General features: G+C 41.6%; 1 protein-coding gene across 1 annotated transcript; it reads left to right on the forward strand.

Annotated features, from left to right (window-relative positions):
* The first annotated feature begins 5,310 nt into the window (after positions 1–5,310).
* LOC132955081 (plexin domain-containing protein 1-like) lies at positions 5,311–25,227 on the forward strand. The gene is made up of 13 exons (XM_061027755.1): positions 5,311–5,812; positions 14,503–14,660; positions 19,156–19,299; positions 19,405–19,474; positions 20,837–20,959; positions 21,044–21,162; positions 21,281–21,380; positions 21,624–21,722; positions 21,816–21,897; positions 21,984–22,044; positions 22,131–22,254; positions 24,190–24,350; positions 24,449–25,227. Exons 1-13 carry the CDS (start codon positions 5,737–5,739, stop codon positions 24,566–24,568), a joined length of 1,437 nt encoding a protein of 478 aa, XP_060883738.1. The 5' UTR covers positions 5,311–5,736; the 3' UTR covers positions 24,569–25,227.
* The last annotated feature ends 646 nt before the right edge of the window (positions 25,228–25,873 follow it).

Consider the following 25,873-nt stretch of genomic DNA (forward strand, 5'->3'; position numbering starts at 1 on the left):
TTATTTGTGCCAGATTTAAAGAGAAGGGGGAGACAGCAGAAGAGGGCAGGAGGATGAGGTAGAGCAAGGGTCACTTATGGTCATCAGACACTAATCCGGCTTCTTCCCATAGATCAGATTAAAGTCACATGTAAAGAACTTGTTGGGGGAACTAGTAAGCTTACTTTCAGTTGTTGTGGATGTTTGTTACTTGGCCTTTTGGAAGTTCCCCCTAACTAATTCAATTTGACTTATTTTGTTCAGTGATGAATCAGCAATAATGACTTAGCTAGTCAGCTTTTTGTTGTTTGTTTTTTTCCAAAGCCTCTTTTTTCAGGGAAATGTTTTTGCTACATAGAAACCAAACACCAAATTTTGTCTTAAAGGAGCAATATGCAAGATATCGACTGAAATTAATCTTAAAATGACCTTACTACATCATCAGACATTAAGGAAACATGCTCTGTTGAAGTGCTGGCTTCTCTGACAACAATGCAGCAGCCAGTATGTCCTCCTTCTAACTTTAGATTCTGGTCCTGAATGCTCTGTTTTTGTTTTGACCAGAGAAGAGAGGCAGTTTTAAGGAAACCCCATGTGGCTGTTTTAGACGCCCCTCGGTTTGCCAGATATGAGAGCAGTTATCAAGGCAAATCAACAGATGTGTTAGCGATGGAAGCAGGCAAACAAACTGGTTCAATTCTGGTCCTGAATGCTCTGGATTTGTGTTGACCAGAGAAGGATTTAAGGCACCCCAACATGGCCATTTTGGACGCCCCCTCAGTTTGCCAGATACTGTAAGACCTAACAGGTGTTGCAGCAATGATGGAAGCAGGTAAGCGAACTGGTTCAGATTGAACTGATTCTACCCAAACTAAAACGACTCAGAATTTTTCTAATAAGCGCCACAAGCAGAGACGTGGTCAAACTAGGTTAAATATTCGACCGCCTCCCATTGGCTCGAGGTGAATTCTCAGGAGAATATCCTGCTGCCTTATGTGAAATCAGGTTAAATCATGATGTGTTCAGTGTCTGGTCAATAACATGACTAGTAAGCGAAGGTCAATAAAAGCATTTACGGAAAATTTCAGGAGTTTTGTGCATGTGTGAAAATACCATTAGATTGGCAACAAAATCCACTTCTATACACTTTTGGTATTGATCCTACTCATCTTTGAACTCTTCAAGAAGGATGCCCCCCAAAGGATGATCTCTCTCAGGCTGTTTGGATGATCCCTTACGCATGGTACCAAAATCTACCACAGATGTTCAATTATTCTGAGATCTGGAAACTGTAAAGGCCAGAGAATATGATTCACGTATTCTTTTATAGAATCAAACAATTCAGTAACAACATGTGTTTGTTACTGCATGTTTCTCTACTTGTTTATTCAATTTAGTATCTTCAATTTGTAAGACAGCAGAATGTAATGGAACAAAACAGGCAGATTGTACTCTTTGTTCATATCACTGAACACCATCAAGATCAGCACAGCAGATTTGTTCGAGGATCTTCTTGACATTAGTTTGCACTTAACAATTTATGAAGGAGGACTGAACGTGCCAACAGCACATGTTAGAGCACATCTGCTTCTATAGACACTCGATGTAGTATAAACAGAACGGCATGTGCTGCGTCTGTTTTGGATGATATGAGCGCCTTGAAGCTGAACCAGGTGAACAGAAAAGTCAAACTTTCTCTGTTTCTCATTTACTTTAGTGTTGGATTTCATTGAAATGATTAAAGCTTCATACTCTATTCGAGACAGATCTACAGCCTGATTGTGTGCTCAATAGCATCCCCCCCTAAAACCCAATCAACCCTAATAGCTCACAATGACGTCTATCTCACAGTTCATTGAGTACTAATCATCAATACTGCGTCACAAGGAGTAACCTAAGATTTGGTAAGGCCTTTGGATGTCCCAATAAAATTGCTGAATGCTAACTTTCATGTACTTTCAGATCACTAAGCAAACTGAAGTCTGTGAGTCTGGAAAGAAAAAGGAGTCGGTAAAGTCTGATAATTGAAAGAAGGCTCAGTACATGGTGCTTGTAAACTAAGATGCTGGACAACAGTCAAGTTCATGAGGAGTTGCAACACAGAGCCGACATGGTGTAGCATTCTGGATGACCAGTCTGCGTTGGGTTACGTCCAACCAAACCCAGCGGATTCAGAGCCTATTAAATTACAAATTGATCACTATTGATACTACGTTCTGATCATATTATTAAGACTGTACATTGAATAGTTAGTTATATCAGTATCCATCGATCCATCCTTATTTGTGGTTAACAACCAGCCACATTCACATTCAGACCTAGGAGCCATTTAGAGTCCTGAGTATGTCTGTGGACTGTGGGAGGAAGTCAGAGTACCCAGAAAGAACCCACCCATGCACGCGGCTAACATGTAAACTCCACACATACAACACACATGGAACCAGGAACCTCCTCGCGGTGAGGCAACAGCACTAACCACTGCACCACCGTATATGACTTCCAAATCCACAGTTTTAAAGGGGACATATTTTGAAAAATCCACTTCCACAGTGTTTTTGAACATATATTTGGGTAACCTGAGAGTCTACTGACCCACAAAATGTTAAATAAACTCATCCAGTCCTTTGTTTGTGGTCTGCATAAGTCTTACAACACAGAGAAAAATGCTCCGTTTCAAATCTGCTCTCCTTGTGATGTCACAGTGGGATTCTGGTAAAAAAAATACCCTCCCCTCCCCTGGTATCTCCACCCATGGACTCCAACCCGAGCAAAACTTTTGCGCAGGTCCGCTAGTTTTATTCCCGCTACAGAGGAGTGATGTCTACCAGGAAAACTCAGGGGGGGGGGGGGGGGGGGGCTCATTGCATTTAAAGAGACACACACACCAAAACGGAGCGTTCTGAGAGAGCTGGTTTATACAGGGTCACAAACCTCCTCTGGTGCTTGATTCATGTTATATTTTGACCAAAGCAGAGCACAGATGTTTCATTTAGACCACAGGGGGACTGTTTGAAAAGCTGGAGAAGGGGGATAACATGTCCTCTTTAAGTTTAAGCAGCACATTTGATCTGTTAGTATTTACAGTTACCTAACATCCTGTCCTGTATTACATTTATTTTGGGCTTTTTCCAACATGTATTTTGGTGTGTACCATTTTATCTTGTGTGATTTGTCACAGAATTAAGTTCAGTACGAAGCAAATATTTTCTCACCATTAGCTCCGTGGATTCATATTTTATCGTCTTTAACAGCTGTATGAGAATTTGACAAGGCCCGTTTCTTCTCTGCAAAGCACCACATGACGTCTTCCTGTCTGACCTGTCCACATAATGGATTAACTCGTTGGAGAGAATATCAAGTGGGCTCAGAATACATTTCAGCAGTTGCTTGGTTTGAATATTGATACTAAAACGCCCACTGATGTTTCATCATACCATCCCACTGGGAGATGCACAATCACGAGCAGAACAGCAGCAAGCTGTAAAAATATTGAAGGGTAAGGTTGGTTATAATCTTCACATTCCCTTATTGTCAACAAATCATGTAAAAAGACCAAATCCAACAATGAATCCTACAAACAAGCATGTTTATCCAAAGCCTGATATATTCTGTTGCTCTCTGAAAAAAAACGATTTTAAAGACATAAAAGAGCCACAGTGCTGCACTGGGTGACATGTTGCTGTTTATTTTGGGCCGATCGGACATACACGGACCTGCTGCCGTAAATAACAACCAGAGCACCACATGTGAATGAATCCATGGTTAAAAATGATAATTCCAGCTTTTTGAGTAACGTTGGCTGAAAAACAGTTATCAGCTGTTTGCCACAAATGGACTGGAAACATTACGAGTGGGAAACTAATTGTTGATTTGGGTTTTAATGGGGTTTGATGCTATCCAAATGAACACAAGCCTCAATGTAATCAGACTTCGTGGAAGATATTAAACTATAAAGATTATTTGTTTACCTCCAGTTATTACAACAGGTGTCTGAAGACAACAAATTCCTCCTCTCATCAAACACTGAAGCTCCACCAGAGGCCCCACTTTTTAACGATGCAGTCTAGATACCCTTTTAGCATCTTCATTGTATGCAATGGAAGTCAAGTTAGTAATAATAAACTGCTGTCTGTTTGGACGTTTTACACTAATACTCGCTGAGAACATTTCACATTATTGGACATGCACAAAAGGTCAAAAGGTTGGTGGCCCATTTCGTAACAGTAACAGCAAAAATGCATGGTCACTTCTGTCAAATTGTCCCATTTTGCTAAGATTCAGGCAATTTACTACCAAGTAAGGTTTAGGAAAAGATAGTGCTTTAGGTAGAAGCTAATACACTTATTGTGTAAGACAAGTTACATTATTTTAAAGGTCATATATTCTCCTCCCTTTCAACCAGTTTAAATAAGTCTCAGAGCTCCCAGAACATGTGTGTGAAGTTTCTTGTTCTAAATCCACTCTGATCCTGTATTTGATCATGTCTATAAACCCCTCTATTTCAGCCCTGCTCAGAACAGGCTGTTTCTGTGTCTGTACCTTTAAATATGTAAATGAGCTGTGTCTGACAAAGCCCCTCTTGCATGGGTGTCTGGGGATTTCTCACTCCAAGCTCTATTGTTGATGGTGAGAAGGCAGACTCAGAGGGCAGAACAAACGCCAAGCTGTGTGGGAGTGTCACGCACCTGGGGGAGGAGTTACTGCCCTTTGTGATGTCACAAAGTGAAAATCTCCAAACGGCCTGTTTGAGCACACATTTTCTGAACAGTGGAGCAGGCAAAAGACGGATGGATGGACTTTTCAAATAGTCTGGAGGTTTGCAGACAGACTAGGGACACATGTTAGTGTTAGAAAAACATGGTAAAGTGTATTTGACCTAGAGTCAGTTTTCAAAAGGGGAAATCGAACTGTCAAAAGAAATTCATACTTGTGTTAACTCCAATGTATTGAACTGAGAAAAAAGCTCATCAGTCATTAGAAAGATATGTTTTCCAAACTTTATGACATCCTAAAATTACCTCTCGAGACAACCTGACCCTCCAATGACACATAAAAGAGGCACTAAAGCAATCCCTTTAATGAACCCACATATTTACATACCAGCTTCCAAACGTGGGAAAAGAAAAAAAAAATTTTTAACAGGGCTGTGGGAAAATATTCTAAATCTGATCTACTGTTACACAAAATCACATTTGTTTTGGTTCAACATGCCTCCACATGGGGGAGACATGCTCCTCCCAACTCCAACACCCCTTTTTTAGGTAGGGAAGTAGAGGAGAAATGTAGAAATACTAAATATTTGTTCTCTGTGGAAGTCTTGCAGAAATCAAGAGAGAGCAAAACAGAGAGGCTAGAGAAGACTAAAGAGACAGACGGACAAACACAGGGGAGAGTGAAGACTGCAAAAATAATAAGGTTGGTGTTAATGTAGAGCAAAAAGACCACAGCTCCTCACTCTGCAAACACTCCACTGCACTGTCAACTCTTCTGCTTTGATGGATCTGTGTGACCAGAAGTAACTGTGAAGGGCCAAACAAGGACGTTAATCAAAGAAGAGACACACTCTGAGGACGGAGAAAAGCAGAAAACCTTGGCTGAGGTGAGGAAGAAGCAGTTGTGTGGGAGAGCAGAGGCGAAGAAGGAGCAGCAAAAAGGCAGGGGAGTGGAGGAGTGAGGCGACCGGTTCTTCCAGCTTCCAGTGAAAAGGGAAAATAAGAAGAGAGGAGTTGGGGAACGAGGGAGAAGAGTCGGCTGGTCATGGGGCTTTGTGCTGTTCTCCTCATCTGTCTCTCCCAGGCTGAGCTGGGGAGCATCTGGGCTCATGAGAATGGAGGTAAGTCGCCATTCTTCAATGCAAAACAGCAATTACTTACAGGTATCTAAATGACTTGTTCATGCTCTAAATGAAAACAAGTCTGACTTCCTTTTTTTTTATTATTAATATAGGCTGTCAAAGCTTTTTTGTTCCAGCTTCCAAAAACCTGATTCAGGTTAAAAGAAATCTGACCTGATTTCTTCCCTTCAACTTTGCCAAGGGGGAAAAAAAAAAAATGTTGTGCACTTTTTTTTGTGTGGCTTTTGCACTTGTGTGTCTATTTCTGCATGTGCGAAGTTAACAGGTCCCTTGACATTTCTTTCCGTCTGTTACAAGAAGCTTTCAAAAACACCGTGTGAGGGTCTGGATTTTCTAAAAGGTGCCATTCCAAAAACCTCTATATTTCCCCTGAAAAAAAGTGTCTGGAGTTCATTTGCTTGAAAAACAACTTTCATGTGATCATAAATCCTGCATCTTAGCAGAAAAATGCTTGAGGCTACCCAGTGATGTCGATCATGTCTGTAAATTTTGTTCCTGCAAGTATAAAAAGTCAATGAGAGCATCGGCAGACTAGAATGCTCTTATTTGGAAAGTTTGTGGTTTTCTTAGTTGATTTATCTCATCTCCAAACTGAATCTATTCACTCTGTTCGTGGTTATTTGTGCATCACCTGTAAACACTCCTCTGGCTTCCTGTGTGTCTATACGTATGCGCATGTATGTATTTTTGTTCTCCTCAGAGAAACATTATTTTTAGCCAGCCCCCGTTCTTGTGCTGACGCTCCTCCTCCCGACAGTCAGCGGTGCTCCAGTTTCTCTGGCCTCTCCTGTGGTCCCAGCTCCTCTGATCAGGGGCCTGGCACTGCAGAGGACAGCCCGGCACACAGACCAGAGAGATGACTCAAGTCCCTTACAGACTGCAGTTCCGCAGCAGTGCCATAACTGAGCTCCGTCGTCATTTGCACTTACACATTGCATCCGTGCTGGCGTTATATTGGTGTCAGCGCATGTAGTCGCATTGCATTACGGCGTTTTGGAAGGCCTGACGTGTGAGCACACAGCGGGAGCTCCACGTACATGCACACTCAGGCACACACACACACACACACACACACACACACACACACACACACAGCGCTTGTCCACCTTGACGGCACATTGCCAGCTGGTTCCCCCCATCACACCTTTGTCACCGTCTCTGATGGCGGATCGTGGGTTGAACCACTTTGCCCCACCATTTCACCTCCAAGCGTTAAACAGTGCGAGGTGTAACAGGGGCGTTCATATTCCGCCTTCAAATCGCAAAGTCTGTTAGCGCCATTAGAGTAAAAAAAACAAAAAAACAAGCTCACTTTTAAGACTAACAAAAGGCATACAAAAACTCGGTCTACCCCTGTGCAGCTCTGTTTCCACAGCCTGAAAACTTGATCTCGCTGCCTGCTGACACCAGAAAGTAGATCATGTCTTCGCTAAAAAAGGTTTCGCTGGAAGCTCGGTGATACATCGACACCCTGAGATCTCAATCACTTCAATCAAAGGGCATCTATTTGTAGCAACCGCTCGGCTCATCACTAACGGCAAACCGTGCCAGATCTGGTGTTAAATCTCCAGCAAGAGTTGCATAACTGTGGTTTCATGACTTTTCTGCTGAATCAATACAGTTCAAACTTTAAGTCCCAGATTCCACCAAATACGATAATTTAGCAGTTCTATAATAAATGTATGTGTCTGCTGCATGTAGAGGATATCAAACATCAAAACACTTCATTTTACATCGCGGTTGTTTTGAGCCTAAAAAGTTGATCAGAATCAAGCTTCTGTCAGGGTTCAGATGGATCTGAAGGAGCAAAGGGACTTTATTAAAGTGGTATTGCACCAATGGAAAACCAATCTTCCAATTGGACATGTTGTTACGGTTAAAAGCAAAGTGTGAATTTACATTTGACAGTGGAATCCAGGTGTAATTGGTAAGGACGAGGCAGGGCTTGTAAAGGAGATTACGACCAGCTGGCAACTCTTTGAGGGTGGAGTAAAATGAAGTGTTTTAAGCTAATTGTTGCGTGAACGTGTTAATAAGGGGATGTTTAGCGGGTACAATGTTTACCACTTATTTTGAATGTCAGCCTGCTAACATTTGGCAAGAGTTGAAGCTGAGCAAAAAAGACATGTAGCATGATGGGGATGCACCCGTTTCTTTTCAGTACACATTTATTCCAATGCTTGAACCTAACTTTATTGGGCCTATCCAATGGTTGCGCAAACATTTCACTCAATATCCACCAATGATGATGCAACAGAGGATATCCAAAGTGATGAGGATACATTTACTGATGCTGCAATACTAAACATCATAACCGCTTCCCTAAAATCTATCGGTAGTATTAAAGGAAGTCACTTTTCTACTCACTTCCCTCTGTGATGTAAGGACATAACTTTTTTTCAAAACTCCCAGTAACCCAACCATGAACATCCCACTGTTGCTGTTGTTGATCTCTACAGGTCACCAAATCCCAATACACTATATCGAGCTTCGCTTGACGCCTGATTTTGCCACTTTTAATAGCCTCGAGTGTTCGACATGGATTTATAACGTTATCTGTTCTGGGCTAACCCTAACCCTAAACTTCTGTACATGACCTCCAGGTTTAGAAAACACACCAGTCATTTGATGTTTAAGAGAGATTCACAAATATGAAATAACTATTGACCATGTAAGAGGTTTTCAAGATACAAAAAAAACCTTCAAGATTGAAGCAGCTAATAATTGAAAAAAAACATTACAATTTGATTTCCAAGCAGATTTTGAAATGATATACAATCTGTTATTGAGAAATACCAGGAGAAACCTAGAGACACATTTATTACTGGTGATGCATTTTGGTGCAGCTATTGATAGAATGACATCAGTAAAAAGACAATTCTGGTCTCAATCTGACAGGCTGCACTGATGAATAGTCTTGGTGGGCATGTGATGTGACAAATGACATAAATGGACTGAAACTGCCACGACAAGAATACTTTGTCTTAGTCTGGGTCGTCACCAAAAGAATATCGGGCCAAAGGGAACACATGAAGTCAAACTCTTGCTTCGTGTAGTTTTTAAATAATGTCCAATACTATGTTGAAAGATGACAAAAGCCCAAGAACCTCATGATGTTAATGTAGCTTTCAAAGTCAAAGCTTAAAAACCACAAATCACTTAAACTGACAGAATTGATTTCAACCTGAATTTATTTTTAATGGGTTTTATTCAGAGGGGATTCAGGATGTGCCAGCAGCTTTTGTCCATTTGTCTTCGACTGTAAAATAATCCCCTTCTTTTGAAACTATAAATACTTCAGCAACAACATAGCGTAAACTACAAGACCAAAACCATCTGTAAACTGTAACTTCGCGTCAGCTTCACTCTAAATTGAGAGTCAGTTCCAAAATTTAACAAAAACCCAACTCCCTGACGGCAAATCAAACATTTGCTCAACTCTGAGCCTCGCCTATTCGTCCGTATTTATTCAAACGCCACATATTTTCTTGATTCTCATGTCTTTATCAGTCCAGCTGCCAGTGTTTGGGATTGCATGTTATGGTTACTGCTGTTCCTCTCAGGCTCAGGTGCCAAATGGCTTCTCTCCCACGCCATAAGCTGTAGGCTTGTTTAACATGAATTGGCCTTTTTTTTTAAATCCAACCGCCGCGCTAAGCAGCGATGACACGCTGACAGATACGACAGTGACCACGCATTGTGATTAATGCTCCACTGAGGATGCTTCTGCCAGAAGACTGCAGGTGTTTTGCTAATCCTTGTCCTGACACTAACCCTACGCATCATCTCCACAAACACAGAAAACGACTTGGCTAGATCGTCAAAGCTGAAGTTGTAATCTTGAGATTGAAATCGTTCCTTCACTCCCAGTACTGGTTCACTTTCTTCAGTGTCTCCTACTGTCTCTGGAGCAAAGATGTTGGCCTCCCGTTCCTTCAGCTGGACCAGTAGATAATTCTCTTTTTCCTTTCCAGGACCGAGTACATGCCTTTGTGCCCTCCACGTATCCTTGATCGTGCCCGAACTTCAAAGTGTTGAGCATTAACCACAGAAGGAGTTCATACTCACAGGAAATTTATTTTTCATCCCTGGTCTTTATCCAGCCGAACAGACTGTAAGACCATTTAGCTTTTGTCTCAGTTGAGGCACGTGGCTTTTTTTTTTCTCCTTCCTCTCTCCAGTCTGTCCTCTGTTTCCAGCCTTTAAATGCTGCATTCAAATGGAAAAATCTGATCTTTAAAGTGGCTGTCGTCAAAATCAGCGATTATGGCAGCCAATAGTAAGAATGTTGCTAAAGATATCAAATCAAGTAATGAAAGGATGCAAGAGAACTACTGTATGTTTCTGGGGGGGGGGGGAAAGGAACAAGAGATCAGGAGAGTGGGAAACAGCCGCGTGGGAGACGGCAACAGGATGAATAAAGACAATCTGTATACCCATAGCACACTGTATATGGCTCACTGTGTCCTAGTTCAATCTCACTCCCAACGCCCACTTGATTTGTAAGGTGGCTGCTGCAATGCAGACACGTGTGAGAAAGCTGATATAATAGACATCTAACACGATGATGCCACGTTCTCACAACAGCTGGTGTATATCTGTTAATCCAACAAAACAAGCCTGCTGCAGTCAACACACTTGGGCACTTTCAAGATATTCTGGACTAAACAGCGACACTGTAATTCAACGACATCCGAGCGGTTAACTGGAAAATTTGAATTTAAAGGACTGTCAGAATAATTTGCACGCATTTCAGTCTATTAAAGAGGCCGTTGTTGTTTATATTTACATTTAAACCAACAGCAATTCCCCAGCAAACGTGATACATCTGTCACTTAGGTCACTGGATTCTGGGCCCCGTTTCAAATTCACCAGGATGTTTTTCTGCTCCAGTTTGCGCTCTCCCACCAAAAGGTTCCTCGAACACATGTGTCTGCCAGACCTGATGCTACTGAGGTCATCTTAACTCAAGTCCTCATGCAAAGTCCTTCCCACTCTTGAACTCTTTTTAGCCTTTTATTGCGTTGGAGGTTCATCCAGGCCCACATGCAGACAGTTAGTTAAAGAAGTGCTCCAGGAAAAGAGGACAAGCACTTAGGAAGTTCGTAAAAGCAGAATTTTAAGACCTACAAAGCTAAAAACAGGGGGTGAAAAAAAAAAGATGTATGCACAGTCGTATACATGTTTTGGTCTTCCTCCACCTCCCTGAGGCTCTTCCTCACCTTCGCCCCCCTGCTATTTGACGCCTCCTCAGCTGTTTAGTGATGATACGTGCTGCCAATCTGACCTAATTAGGAGCCTCTAGTTATGAAGCTGAGGAAATAGCTTCCACTGCACTGTAATCAGACAGGATTCCTTATTAGAGCCGTCTCCCCTGTGTGTGTGACAACCTCTCAACGTTTCTTCCTCTTGTGCCCCATTTTGTGTCTTAAGTCTTTTTATCATTGCCTCTTTTTTATTGTATTTTACTTCAGCAATTTAAGATTTTTTAAATCAGTACATAGGAAACAAAAGCATCCCCTAAAGGTATAGCTTTTACAGAGTCTCAGAATAACTGCATTTTGATTTCTAATTTAAAACTTTAAAGTGTAAATGAACCCGTCCCCATTAACACCTGGAATCTTTGATAGTCTGACCAAAAGGACACATTGAAGATTAATTAAGATCCCAAAGGCCACATTTGATGGCGTTCTAACACAAATATGGCGACTTTAAAATAAAAGTACGGAGGGGAATGTGTCCCGGGTCACATTTAAGGACAGCGTACCCAACTGGACCCTGATGTGCATTGATGGTGTTTTTTTTAAGTGAGAAAAAACAACAAGATGCATCAAAATTCGCTAAAAAAAGGAAGTTAGAAAAACAAATGGGTTTGGTTTTTTGCACGTGGAAATGAGGTATGTTTACTCTGCATGTGGCAGGAAACTGAGTACTGATTAAAGGTTGCCACTTTACGTCGATACAGGATGCAAAGAGTACCTTAAAGCATGGGAGCAAAGGATTAGTCCCATCTGAACCCACTGTAAAAACACAACTTTGATATTTATAAGCTCAGTTAGCTTTGCAGGAAGATTTTGTTCCTTTTAGACAGAACAAGGCTGTTTACCCTATTTACAGTCTTTTTGCTAAGCAAGGCTTATCAGCGTAAGCGTACTGCCCCTGATCTGCCATCAGAAGTAGAAACAGAGGCTATACTGGGGGGAAGACTATGGCAATGTGTGACATCTGAACCAGCAGGGAGGAACAGCACTGTGCATACACAGGGACACCAATATACCTCTGTTGTGGATGCAATGCGTAAGTACGAAGGCGTAATGGCAAAACGTTTCAGAAATATTCAGATGTAAATGTAACCGTGAGTGTTACACCAGAGAAGAAAACAGCACGTTTTGCTGAGCACTTGAAAAGTAAGCTGACACCAAAACATCACACCCAAGTGTTACTGTTTAACATCCAGAAAACAATTGCCGTTAATCAGTTGAGACAACAGCCTCCCTCCTCTCTTCTGCTTTCAGGCTTTCCAGCAGATGTTGGAGCCTGGCTGCAGGGATTTGCCCTCATTCAGCCACATGAGCACTGGAGAGGTTGATCACTGGTTCCTATTGATAAGGTCTGACTCACAGTCGCCTGTCGAGTTCATCCCAAAGGTGTTCGATGGGTTAGAAGGTCAGGGCTTTGGGCAGGCCTTTTTATGCACCTGGCTTCATGTAACAAGGCATGACATGTTAAATCAGGGAAAAGCCTTCATAAACTATTGCTGCACACATGGGAGGAAACTGGTCTCCAATGTCTCACTCAACGATAAAGCATTACGCTTTTAATTGGAACAAACAGGCCCGTCCAAACCCAGAAAACAGCTCTAGACCAAAACTACAAAACAGCATGTGGACAGGATCTGGAGCGTGCACATACTTCTGGTCACGTTGCTGTAAACACGATTTTAAAAGAAAGAGGCTGAGAGGAGTGGGGGGGGGGGGTCTGAACCTCAGGCTGGCTCTTGTCTTTCCCCTCTCTCAGGACGATGATTACATCCCGTTGCTGAAGTGCTCGGATCCGTGAACAAACAGCGCACAATAAATCTAGACAGCAAATTGGGTTTATCCCTCGGCATGTTTCTCAGGAGGAAAACATCAGAGGCCGTCGCTCTGATGAACGATCAGCAAGTTCTGCTGACCGCGCAACTCTTTGAACCATAAATCTGCACAAGACAGTGACTCATGGATCAGTTTGGAAATAATGGATGATGAAAAGAGAAGTAAATGTGAAGAAACACATCCATATATGATCTGTTGAGCAAATGACAACAAACTTCAGCAATAGGCATCGTATGTATAGGCTCATTTTTGGCCAAAAACGAGAACTGAAACCAACATGCTTTTTCAAAAATTGAAAACCACCTAAAGCAGGGTTACTGCAGACTTTCTAGAATCACATTTAGTTGAGCTCAAAGGATTGGGGTCATCTCCCTCCTTAATGTTTCACTGATAGGACCACGACAACTCCAGAGGGCTCAACGGCAACACCTGGCGTTCAGAATATTTCACAACGGTGCGTGGATGTCAGAGTACCTGTTGGTGAAACACTCGACCACACACTTGGTTGAACAGTGACCACAGGTGCGTCATGGTTAGGTCCAACGATACCGGTCTGTGTTCCAACATGAGTTGTCGATATCATAGCAGCAGACCTGTAAGACTCCATTGGAGCCGTACTATTTCTAAAGAAGGACGAGGACTTTGGTGCCTTTCGGATTTCATGTGGGACTCGACGGCTTTGATTCCTTTTGTCCCAAGTTTAAAAGCTTTTTTGCACATCTTAGAAGTCACCTCATAAACATTGTTTGCCCCAACCATTCCCTGCGTTTTTCATCTTGAAGCCAACTTTTCTTGAACTTACATTTCCCCATCTTCTCTTTCTCTCTTCTGGTCCCAGAGTTTGAATGCTTAAGCAATACGCTGCCATTAATGCTGCTCCTTGAATCGTCACATGAACAAGCAAATCAACAAAACCATAATTTAAAACTATATTACGCGAACTAGACAGCGCAGATTTGATGACGTATTCAAACATGTCTTGGAGTGCCATCTCAAATCAGAGACCTGTCATGGTTTACCAGACTTTAAATTACATTTTATGAACTTACATTTTAAAAATCTAATTTAAGGATCCAGTTCAGCCAAAACCCCATCCCACATGATTAGATAAAATGCAAACATTGAAATAAAACATCTCGCTTTATCTGCTTAAGACACTAAGTCAAGTTACTGCTCCAAGACTGCAGAACATGGATTTGATTTTGTCTGTCTGCTAATGATCCCCATTACGCTGACTAATAAAGAATAAAAACAGATGTGACCACAGGCTTTAAAAGCAAAAAAAAAGACTTCTATTGCATTTAAAGACGATATTAAACCAGATAATTTAAGAGTTCTTTTCACACATTTCAAAAAACAAAGGCAGAATCCAATGGTCATACTTTTCTTAAATGGAGATTTAATATATTTGGCACTTTATTTGCTGATGAACTGTCAGTGTGCATCTTTATGATCATGAATAACAGATTTAGAATAACAACAGCCAGAATAAAAAATATATCTTCAAACTACAACAGCTCTTGGATTCAAATGTGTTGACTCTGCCCAGTTACCACAATGCCTTTCTTTTTCTAGATGCGCTGAGTCAAACTAATCTGTGGACGGATGGGTACTTGACTGGATTTCACAGAGCCAAGAGGGACCAAAAGACCCCACAGAGAGAAGCCCAGAAGTCCACTGATGGACGAGGACTCGATATCAGCACCCTGTCGGACAACGGGACCCAAATTGTGGTGAGCAATAAACACAATCTAAGTGACTGTTGCTTCTCCGTTGTAGTTTCCCATTCTAGCATGAGAAAAACGCAGTCTGGGTGATTTTGAAACAATAGGACTGATGACTTTAGACAAAAGGCAGACAGAGGCAGGTTCTCCTTTCTAGCCAACAGTAATGTAGGTTTCCTATGCAAATGAAAGCTCAAGTTGGAGGATGCAAGACATGATGTTAAAAAAGCCAATGAGGGAATCCAAGAGAGTCCAACACCATACAGACCTTCATATCTGGGCAAAAATGTAATTCAGACGTATTCACAATAGCAATGTATGAATGGAAAAGAACATACCGGCAAGCAGAGTATAAAGCTGCTTCATGACATGCACATCGGACGGTTGCGTACCAGTTGTGTGCTATAAATATCATCATCATGACCTGCTTGCTTGCGGTGAATTGTCCTGAGTATTTCCTGTTGCATTCACACATCTGCTCATGCAGAAATGTTACGAGGGAGCCTGGCAGGTCAAAGTCCGAGTAAAGAGGGCATGGAACATTTTAGCTGTTTGCGTTGACATTTGCAGCTCAACCCTGAACATTTCCAAGACCCTTCTTGTATTTTGACATATTTGCATCGTTTCTGTTTTGTTGTTTGCGTTCGTGTTCGTCACTTGAACACAGAGAAAAAGTCCTTGAGGATGTGTTTGGTTCATGGTGCACAAATCAAACATTCTCCAATAAACACAAACAAACACAGATGTTTGTTGTCTGTGCCCCGGCTGTCTGTCTGTGCATGGAAATGTTTAAAGCTGTTTGGACCAACTGGACATGTTCGTTTGGTGTTTGTCCATGTTTGATTAGGTTTGGTCAGTTTGCCATGCTTTCAAACGGACAATTACAGCGACAGCAGGCGTATAGTTTGCTTTCCCAGAACAACACTTTCCCAGTATTAAGCAGTTAACTCAATGGCCAGCACTGTCTTACTTGTCTTCGAGATGCAATCCCTTTAATCAGTATTTTGACATCTTATTAGGGCTGTTGAATTTCATACAGCCTTTAGAACCCCTCTGCTCTGAATGAGGAAGCGATTACAAAACCAGACCCGTCTTCAATTGGGTGGAGACATTTCAACTTCGCTGATTGACAGTCAGTTATCTGGTATAAAGGATGTCATCCAATCAACAACATGTAGGGAGTTATGAGACTGTCAGGCGATGAGTAGGAAACCAAGCAGAAGAAATAACAAGAACAGCAAACACTATATGTAAGGCGCTTTTTAACATAGAGGGCATGCCTTCCCAAAAGTGCACAACATCAAAGTTTGTTGTTATTTCACTTTATTCAAGTCTTAAAACCCAAGAAGAATTCATATTTTTCCTTGGATTCACATACATTTTCATCTTAAATGATGTTAAATTTCAGATAGGTTGGCCCTAAAAAGGGGGTAGGGGAAAATCAAAACAGATCTAGACGTTCTTCCTGTTAGGCCTCGCATGTTACGAGACGATTTAAAACCCGATAGTCAAACAAGTATCTTGAAATGACAATTCTCTTTACTCTCCATTTTGAGATTATTTTTCACCAGTTTGACCCGTTCAGTTCGGGGTTCTGTTTAGTTTGGATTTGCTTGATCTGTGTGCCACGGGCAGTTAAGACATTATGACATATTCGACAAGAACACTGCCAACATTAGTGATGTTCCCAGTCGGAGGAAAATGGTCGGTTTGTTTGGCTTTGAGCTGCTAGCACATTGTGATTGGGTTACAAGTTTGGCTGGAGTCTAAACATCTTCAAATGTGTAAGATATGCTAACATAGCTTAAAGTTATCTCTGGTCTAACCCAATGGTCCCAGATTGGTATGCTTCCACAAATAAGCAAAGTGAGGGGCATTTTAGTTTAAAGTTTACTTAAAAGGTAAAAGACTGGAACGATTGTGTTCAACTGGTTGGCTTGGCCTGGTTAACCCTCACTAACTCGAACTCTAAAGGAGATAATCATCATGTTTACCCAGCTATATCAAAATGTTTTTAGATTAGAAAAGCTTTGGGCCGAATCTGGTTTCATTAAAAAAAATTCTGTGCTGAAAAGGTCAATCGAGGCAACAGTCTTAACGCTGTGCCGGGCCATGGAGGCTGTGAGTGGAGGTTTTTGTTGTTAGATTCCCGTCAGGTGGACTTGTCCTGAGCCAGTTTTCCATTAAATGACTCTTACATCCCTGTGTGTGTGTGTGTGTGTTTATTTAAGTGTGTATGATGAGGATTAATTTATAGCTTATGTCCCCAGACTCCTCTTGCACTTGAATCAGCCTCAGTAAAATTCAACCCAAATAAACTGTGTTTTGCTTTTATTTCACCTTTCTCTCCGTTCAAATTGAAAACAGACGACGGACTCGTCCTGCCAACTTGCAGTGTTTGTTTAAGCGTGGATGTGCGTGGAGTTTGTGCGCGCGCGTGTGTGTGCTTGTGAATGACTCACTTGGACAAGATCAGGCATAGCTCTGTTGTACTGCCGCTTACTGCCGTTGACTTTTTTTTTTTTTTTTAAGGAGGCAGGTCTGATCCCAATTTCCAAGACTTTTGTCCAATGGGAATCCTTTCAATAAACCAGTCAGCTGTGAGGGGAAAAAAAGTGCATGATTACTCCCCTCTCCTCACCTAGAAACCCCCCTGCACACACCCCCTCCCTCTAGAAAACACCGGCTGGTGTCAGGCAGTTGAGATGGGAGAAAAAAAGTGGGTCACTTGCTGTATATGGAGCAGCCAGAGAGGCAGTGAGAGTGCTGCATTTAACTGCTCCACTTTCCGAGCCCACACTAAACCCCAGAACCATTGCTCTCTGTCACCTTGAACTGTGGCATACATTAATAATGCCATCAAGGATGGAGATCTGTACGAAGAAACAAGCCTTTGCTTTGTGTGTTATGTGTAAACAGCTCCCCCAAGTGGAGCAGTAAGGACAGGAGGAGAGGAGATGAGTCACAGATGTGTTGTGGGGTGCTTCCCAAACATCCCTTTAACACAAAACAGCCTCCTCTTAGAACCTCTTTCCATTGGTTTAATATCTTCAATAATATTTTTCCCTATTTTGAGATTGTCCAACTATTATAATCTGATTATGTAAAATTCGCAAGAAGTTGAAAAAAAAACACCTCCTAATTCATTTCTTTAACCACCTTAAGACTTCTTACCTTCATCCTGTTGATCTTTGTAGGGTGCTGACCTCGAGTTTGGAACCAACCTCCTAGTTTGACATCAACCCCAATCTTCTCGTTTTACCAGTTGATCATGTCGTGAGAAAATGGCTGGAAGAAATAAATGAAACAGAAATATTACAACTGTTGTAACTAGTCGACGTATCAGTAAGGTTATCGATGCATTTCAGTCTGATAGCAACTGAAAACATGCAGAGATCAGAGTGGGCAAAAGAGGCCTCTACAGTATGGATACTTATGGAGATCCTATGAAAAATGAAATATCTCTTCTTGAATGAGATGGGTATGAAGTGGTTTTTGCACATCTGCACATTATTTTCCATGTAACATTATTCATTGTCATGGCGACAGTGGCGTGGTGGTGATTGGTGCGTGTGCCCCATGTGTGGGGGCTGTGGTCCTCCGGGCGGGTGTCGAGGGTTCAGATCCAACCTGTGGTTACTTTCCCGCGTTTCGTTCCCCACTCTCTCTCTCTCTCTCTCTCCCCGGTGTCCGACTATCCACTGTCCTTTCTCTACAATAAAAATGGCCCAAAAAGCCCAAAGATAACTCTCAATAATGGCTCAAAAGAAGTCAGATATTGTGAAATGCTCGTCTTCCACAGCCAGAAGTAGTGTTTTCAAATGAGCTGTTTAATTCAACCAGCAGTTTAGTTTAAGTTCAGGAAGCTGAAACCAAGAACTGTTTAGATATTTGCTTTCAAATAGTCATCAATCAATCCTTCACGCTGGTTCATTTTCTGACAATCTGCTCCTGTTTTAATTTGAATTCATAACTGTAACCATGTTTATTTATGTGTGACTTAAACAACACTGTGAACCATTTTTTGAACAAGCTCAAGAGCACGTTCAAGTGTCACCATGATGGAAAGTCAACCGTAGTCAGCAGTTTGACTCAGCAAACTTCAAAGCTCTTGGCTGTCATCTTCTAAATATGCTGTCCACATTTTAATGTCTGCACATAAAACACACAGACACACTCTGTGGGAATTAAAGCACTAAATTGTGGCCTTTTTAATCCAATTTTAAGTTTGCTTTTATCCCACTCACTGAGGCTAAGCTTTGTTTACAAGTCTGTGACAAGAGACAGTACTCTGCGGGACTCCCTAACCATGCTTATGGGGTTTCATTTCTAGTAAACAATCACAACTTGTAACTCAACTTCAAATTTTAATTGGTTTTTCTTCCCATCGTTCATCTAGCCAGAAAATCCTGCAAACTGTGAAGTTTTAGGTCATTATTAATAATCAGACTGAATATATTTCATGCTGTTTGTGACGACCTCACCACCCTGTTTTTTCTCTCAGGAGGACTCCACAAAGTACTACTCATGGCAGAGTTTTGGACCAACAGACAGACGGAGCAAAGAGTTGTGGGTGAATCTAAATGCTCTGCACGAGAGCCAAGTCCAAATTCATGGCATCCTGTCCAATGCACACCAACGAGCAGCGGTGAGATGAGCACCAACACACACACACACACACACACACACACACACACACACGTCCAGCTAATTCAACACCCGGGCCGTGTCTGATCGTTGGTGTTTTCCACAGAGGGTGGCGCTTTCTTTCGATTTCCCGTTTTATGGACACAACTTGAGGCAAGTCATCGTGGCGACCGGTGGTGAGTTTCACTTTGATATCATAGCAACACTGTTCCAATCAGGGGATTGAGCATCTTCCAATGTGCTGAAGGAGATGCTGTCCAACCCTGGGGAAATATGCAGGCATGATATAGGCTGTGATAAATCTAGTAGACTATAAATGCCTTATTTTCTGATGATTTTAATTGCTTGAAGGTTTGCTGTGCATGTCCTACATTTTTAACCCAAAGACAAAAACCAAGAAGGCGTGACTTATTCTAACAGTAAATCTAACAGTCCTGCCGCAGTATCTTTAAAAAATGCTGCCATGCTACTAAATGAGCAGGTAAACTGTACCGTAGATTTCAATCAAACCAATGTGTCATGTCTTAAGTGTTGGTTATGTTAAGGGGAAAACATTATTTGGTCAAGTTTCAGATTTGGGCAGGGACGTTGCCTCGAGGGGATACACACAAAGCATCATGTTCTTCAGGTTGAATCGAGATTGGCTCTCGGATAAAATTCTTGGAAGTAAACCCGCTTCTGTAAACCAAAACAAGTACAAGCCCATGAGAGCACAGTAAAGCCGGATTACGTAGAATTTGGGGGGAGGGGGGGGGGGGGGGGGGGCTGTTTTATGTCATGGACTACAAACTTGTTTTTTCAAGTGCTAGCTAACTCACTGTCTCGATTTATTTTGTTCTTAATATGTTACACTGTACCTGTGTTTGCAGCTTGTCTCTCCTAAATCCCCAAAAAATTAATCCAAAGGCAGTTTTTTTTTTTTCCTACTAAAGTAAATTAGCACCAATAGATCCTGAGGCAGCAGGTTGCTATATTGAGATTCACCTGTATGGATCAACATGGTGAAAAAGCATGACCATTATATCCAGGCTTTCATGAGAGGTGACATGTAGAAAACATCGCTTCTCTACATGAACTCATTTTTCGTATTCATTCTGATAACATTTGACTTTTGGGATGTGTTTGTTGCAAATAGGGATATTTAGGATAATGATGAAATTGTGATTCATTGTTAATCCCTATTTACAATATATCATGTGACACTTTGTGCTAAGAGTGTCGATACGAGACTTGAGTTTTGATACTTGTACCAAACATTGGTGAATGCCTGACTTTAGGAGGTACAAACTGAAAGTCACATTTCTTTAATGAACCTTTCTGTCTCAACAAAGAACTCAAATGTCAAATGATGTTTTGGTTGTTCTGTGCTATATCGTCTTAAAAAGGCATCCTGTTCCATCTAAGGTTTAGAGTTTGAATCTACACCAGAGTGTAGCTCTCAGTTCTTGACAACTTAAGGTATTCTGTGTTCTGTGTATCCTGTGTAGGTTCATCGTGCAGCATGCATTGTAAAAATCTTCACCTGTGTGTCTCCCCAGGTTTCATGTACATGGGAGACATCACTCATCGAATGCTGACTGCCACACAATACATCGCTCCCCTCATGGCCAACTTTGATCCGGGTTACTCCAAAAACTCAACAGTGAGGTTCTCAGACAACGGTAACTAAGAGCTCCTCAGGGAACGTATCTGGGAGCTCTGGATTTTCTTCTGACCTTCCCATGTCTGTGTCCCGCTCTGCTCAGGTAATCTATTTGTGGTTCAGTGGGACAACGTGAGGTTGCATGAGCAAGCTGACGAAGGGCCGTATACGTTCCAGGCGGTCCTCCACAGAAATGGAAGCATTGTTTTCAACTACAAAGAAGTAAAGGATTTCAGCTGTTTCCTGCTTCATCTGAACCATCTGCACTTCTAGTTACACATTTTATCCATTTTCATTTGAAAGCGGAAATGTCCTGAGATCGCCATGTTTGTTTTTTTAGATTCCTATGTCAGTGGAGAAAATTGATGTCAAAGGGCATCCAGTGAAAGTAGGACTGTCTGAGGCCTTCATGCTACCGGTTCAATTCTCAAAGCCCTCAGGTCAGTTCTTTAAACATGTTCTTTTATGTTATGTTATATACGTAAGCAGATTTAACACTGCCATGGTGGTGCAAGAAAAATGCTCAGGTAAAGAGCGTTTAATGAGGCTATTATTGAGATGCTTTTTTTTTATTATAGTTTTTCATTTTTTAACGCCAGCAGTGCTTCATATCGTACACAATAAGTTGCCTTTAAACCAGACACACAAATAGGAGACCTGCTTATACTTTCTATTCTGTCTAGAAAAGGGGGAACAATTTACTATCTATGAGTATCATCGCGTCGAGATCAACTTCACCAAGATTGTAAGCGGATCTGCTTTCGAGCTCACACCTCTTCCCAGTAAGTATCCCCTACATACCGACCTTTGAACCACAGCCAACCTTTACTACGCACCCCTAAAACTCCAGAACCGTCTCTGTCTGCTTCCTACAGCTTGTCTTCAACACGTATCCTGCGACCTCTGCTTAACATCCAACCTGACAACTGGCTGCGGCTGGTGCAACACTCTTCAACGGTAAAGTGACATTTTGGCAGAGTTTATCATGTGATGAAACCACAGAGAACCTGGCTCTTGTCAATTTGTTCCACGCTGACTTTCAGATGCTCCGACGGGATCGACCGGCACAAACAAGAGTGGATACAATACAACTGTTCGGTAGAGGTGAGAAACATTTCCCATTCGTACAAAAGAGAAATAAGAACCTGTTCATCGTCTTTGTTGAGTGATTAATGTTGAAATTCACTCAGGCAAAAAGCACATGCGAGGACTACAACCCAGTACAACCTGAGGGATCGACGGGCACCTTCAACCACTCCTCTCCAGGTCCAACTCCGACTTCAGCAGTGCTCAGAGAACATCCTGTCACCCGAGGTAAATGTCTCTGAAGCAGACTCTAGGGGAAACACACAGTGAGGCATTACAGTAAGGGTTCATCTCATCGTTCAAGGTGGTACATCAGGGTTAAAGTTCATTGCCATGACCACTTAAAAATACCATTTCTAACAGTCCAACGTGTCAGACTTTGTGCTAGACGTCCTGTACCTTTGATCAGTGTCTCTGGTTTTCACACAGGCCAATAACCTTGATCAAGGCAGAGACGCAATGCAACATTCGAAAATTTAAATTGACCAGACCCTGTGCGTTTTCTTGTCTGACTTCCTGTCCGGGTTGTCATATTCTGTCAAGCTTTATGCATTACCCGCAGCTTACTCCGTCGAAAAAAATAGACTCGCAGCTGTTGAAGAAATTACTAAGACTTGACTCCACACATAAGACTCAGTTGACTCAGATGGCTTACGTTGATCAGATGAATACTCGAGGAGACATGATTCAACATCGCACTTCTGTACTCGTGTCTTGCTCAATCACATCTGCCTAACTTCTCGAAAGGCATCGCATATATCCTAAAACACATTACCGTTATCAGGGCTCACATTGACCCACCTAGACTAAACTGTGACGTCAATAACACTGGAGCAGACAACAAGTATACCAAACATTCAGGAAGAACAGTTGACACTCTCTAAGCTGTACTTGGTGTTCTAATAAGAACTGAACTCTGTCAGGTCTGACTGACATTAGAGAACAGTGAATAAACCTAATGACGTCTGTACATTATAATCTAAATAACTACAGAAACTCCACCACAGCAGCGTATTTGAAATAGAGCAGAGCATAGCGGCGCTGACGGACTGCGGCGCTCGCTGTGGAAACACAATGATTGACTAGAGTGGCAGCGAAGTACAGATACCATTCATTCATTTCTGCCGTGTGGAAATTGGCCGCATTGTGTTTTCTAATACGCAGAGGAAAGTCAAGGACAAATTTCTGCATTTTTCACGCAAAAAGTACACAATAAAAAGTATTCTATGCTACTCGATTCTATCCTACTCTATTCTATCCTAACCTTGAAGTGACACAAAGACTCACGGTATGGAGCAAACGCAGACTCAGAGGAAGAGTTATAAACCAGTCCTTTAATCCAGGCAGAGTTCGGTACACAAGAACACTGTTAGGGGGGTCGCGAGATTCCTTCCAAAAACATATAAAAATAGAAAATGGTTTAAAATTGGATATTTCAGTATGTAAAAAAAGTAGTTTCTTACAATAAATTACAAAAATAATGGTGTTTGGGCTATTGTTTGCTGTTCTAATGACAGTGTTTGGCGTGACCTAGTGCGTCAAATGTGGGGTCCCAACTATCACTGTTATATTGGGGGTCGCAAGCTGAAAAGTTTGGGAACCCCTGGTTTACACTGATGGAAAGTTGCTCTTTCTTGCCACATCCGACCATGTAGCAATGCCCATGTGTTCCCAGATATCAGAAACTATTTTGGTACGTTAATGTCAGTATCTGTGGTAAATGGGTAAAGCTACTCCTAAAAAAACAAGTTGTAAAAAACTGAAATGATCCTTTTATCCATCTTGGTGATTTTTTTTAAAAGGCTTTGTGGGGGCTGTTTAATGCTCTGTTTTGCGATTTAATTGTCGACTGGCCGGGTTCTTCAAGAGTTGTTCGTCAGAGTTTTATATGCACACAGATAATGCAACACAGATCTTTTCTTTTCTGTTTTTTCCGCTGTATAAAACTAATTCTAGATGTTTTCCTGAACATGCATGGGAGTATTTAGCAATATAATTCATCTTATGACACACTATTGGAATGTAAAACAACACCTCATGCAGACCACAAGCAGACCATAAAAAACACTCTTGTTAGTCTCCGTTTACAGTCGCTTCTTTAGCCAGGCTTTTTCCATGCAGCACAGCTTGGACATTTTAAATCTCTGTTTTCTGTCCTTTCAGATTTAGACACAAGTCCTCCCAAACCTAAAGGGATCCCAGAGAACACAGCCATCATAGCAGGTGTAGTGGCTGCACTGGCTCTGCTCGTGGCTCTGACCTTACTGGCTGTCTATTACATCAACACACACCCCACAGTGGCTCCACCTTTCTACCTCATGCAGGTGAGTCGAACAGAAAGTACATATATGTCAGAACTTAAGAGACGCCACTTGTGTGTTCCACCGCTTGGCCATTTACAACTTCTTTCTGTTATTTGTAGCGACGCACCAATAACTACTGGCCGTCTATGAAGTTTCGTAACCAGGGCTGTCACTCCAATTACGCTGAAGTCGAGCTGGGTGGTCATGAAAAGGAAGGCTTCATTGAAGCAGAGCAGTGATGCCAACGGTGCTGGACTTGCAGGACTCAGAAAGAGAAATGGAGGACACCATCTTAAGGACTGCAAGAGAACCAATATGGACAATCAGGACGACCATCAACAAAGGGTTCCCCTACTCCGACCTTGGCGGCTGGAACGTTTTTTTGTTTTTTTTTAAACTTTAACTGCTCTTGAAGCTCTTGCCTGTTTTTCTCTGAGTCTTTTGCTCTTTACAAACACACAGAGGATTTGTCGTGTTATTCAAGGGTTGGAGGGTCTGAGTGACAGAAAGCTGAATGTACAGAATAAACTGTACAATACCCATCGCTACGAGGGGGATGTCAGGGAATGAATCAAACAAGCCTTCATACTGCAAACCAATGTAAAACTCTACTTAACTATGTGTCTTTTTTTTTGTTTTCATTCAGTTTTTGTAGTTATTTTTTTGTGTCAGGAAATTTCCATGTTACCAGTGGTTCATGAAATGTTCTCTCTCTCTCTCTCTCTGTGGACTATTTACAGATATTTAGCAATATAACTGATAGTGATTTAAATAATCATCATGAAGATCTCTGGAATAATATTATTTGAATGAGATTTATTGGAGGCATCAAGTTATGAGAGCTTTTTTTTTATCTTTCTGTTAAAATGTGTCTTAATAAAAGCTGGTGAGTGTTGAAGTCGATGTCATGCCTGGTGACTGACAATCTTGTCCGATATTAGGGATTGGCACTCTTTATCTAACGTGGATTGACGGTCAGATAAGTGCTATAAGGTAACGAGCTTTTATTCTGAAGCTGCAGCTACACCCTATTTTGATTTCTTAGAAAAATGAGCTCTACATCAAAACATCATTCAAGCATGTAGGAAAGTCACATACAATCATCTACATAGTTTGTGTGCACAGTGTGCATTAAAACTGCTGCATATAATTCAATTTGCAACAAAACCTGTAGATATTAAGACAAAATATCAAGGAATAAAAGGCAAAAATAATGATTAAATTTGCTGCATCCTCACAGATAATCATAACTGATTGTCCACCACTGCCCCCCACTTAAGTGATCAATAAAAATTGAGTATTTGGTGAGCTACAGTTTAACACACCTTCAGCATTAAGACAATATTTAAATACAGACTTATCTCCTTTGTGAATGTTTGAGTTTTTAACCACTTTTTGTATGACAGGTGATACCTAGCACTGCCACAAGATGGCGCCAAATTCATACAATAAAGGGAAAACCCCTTTTAACGTTTAGGTCTCAGTATCACCAATAAGGTATAAGCCAACTTATCATAAATACAAGCTAAAACATGTTTACGTTT

Source organism: Labrus mixtus, chromosome 21 (assembly GCF_963584025.1).
Source record: "Labrus mixtus chromosome 21, fLabMix1.1, whole genome shotgun sequence".
Taxonomy (NCBI): domain Eukaryota; kingdom Metazoa; phylum Chordata; class Actinopteri; order Labriformes; family Labridae; genus Labrus; species Labrus mixtus.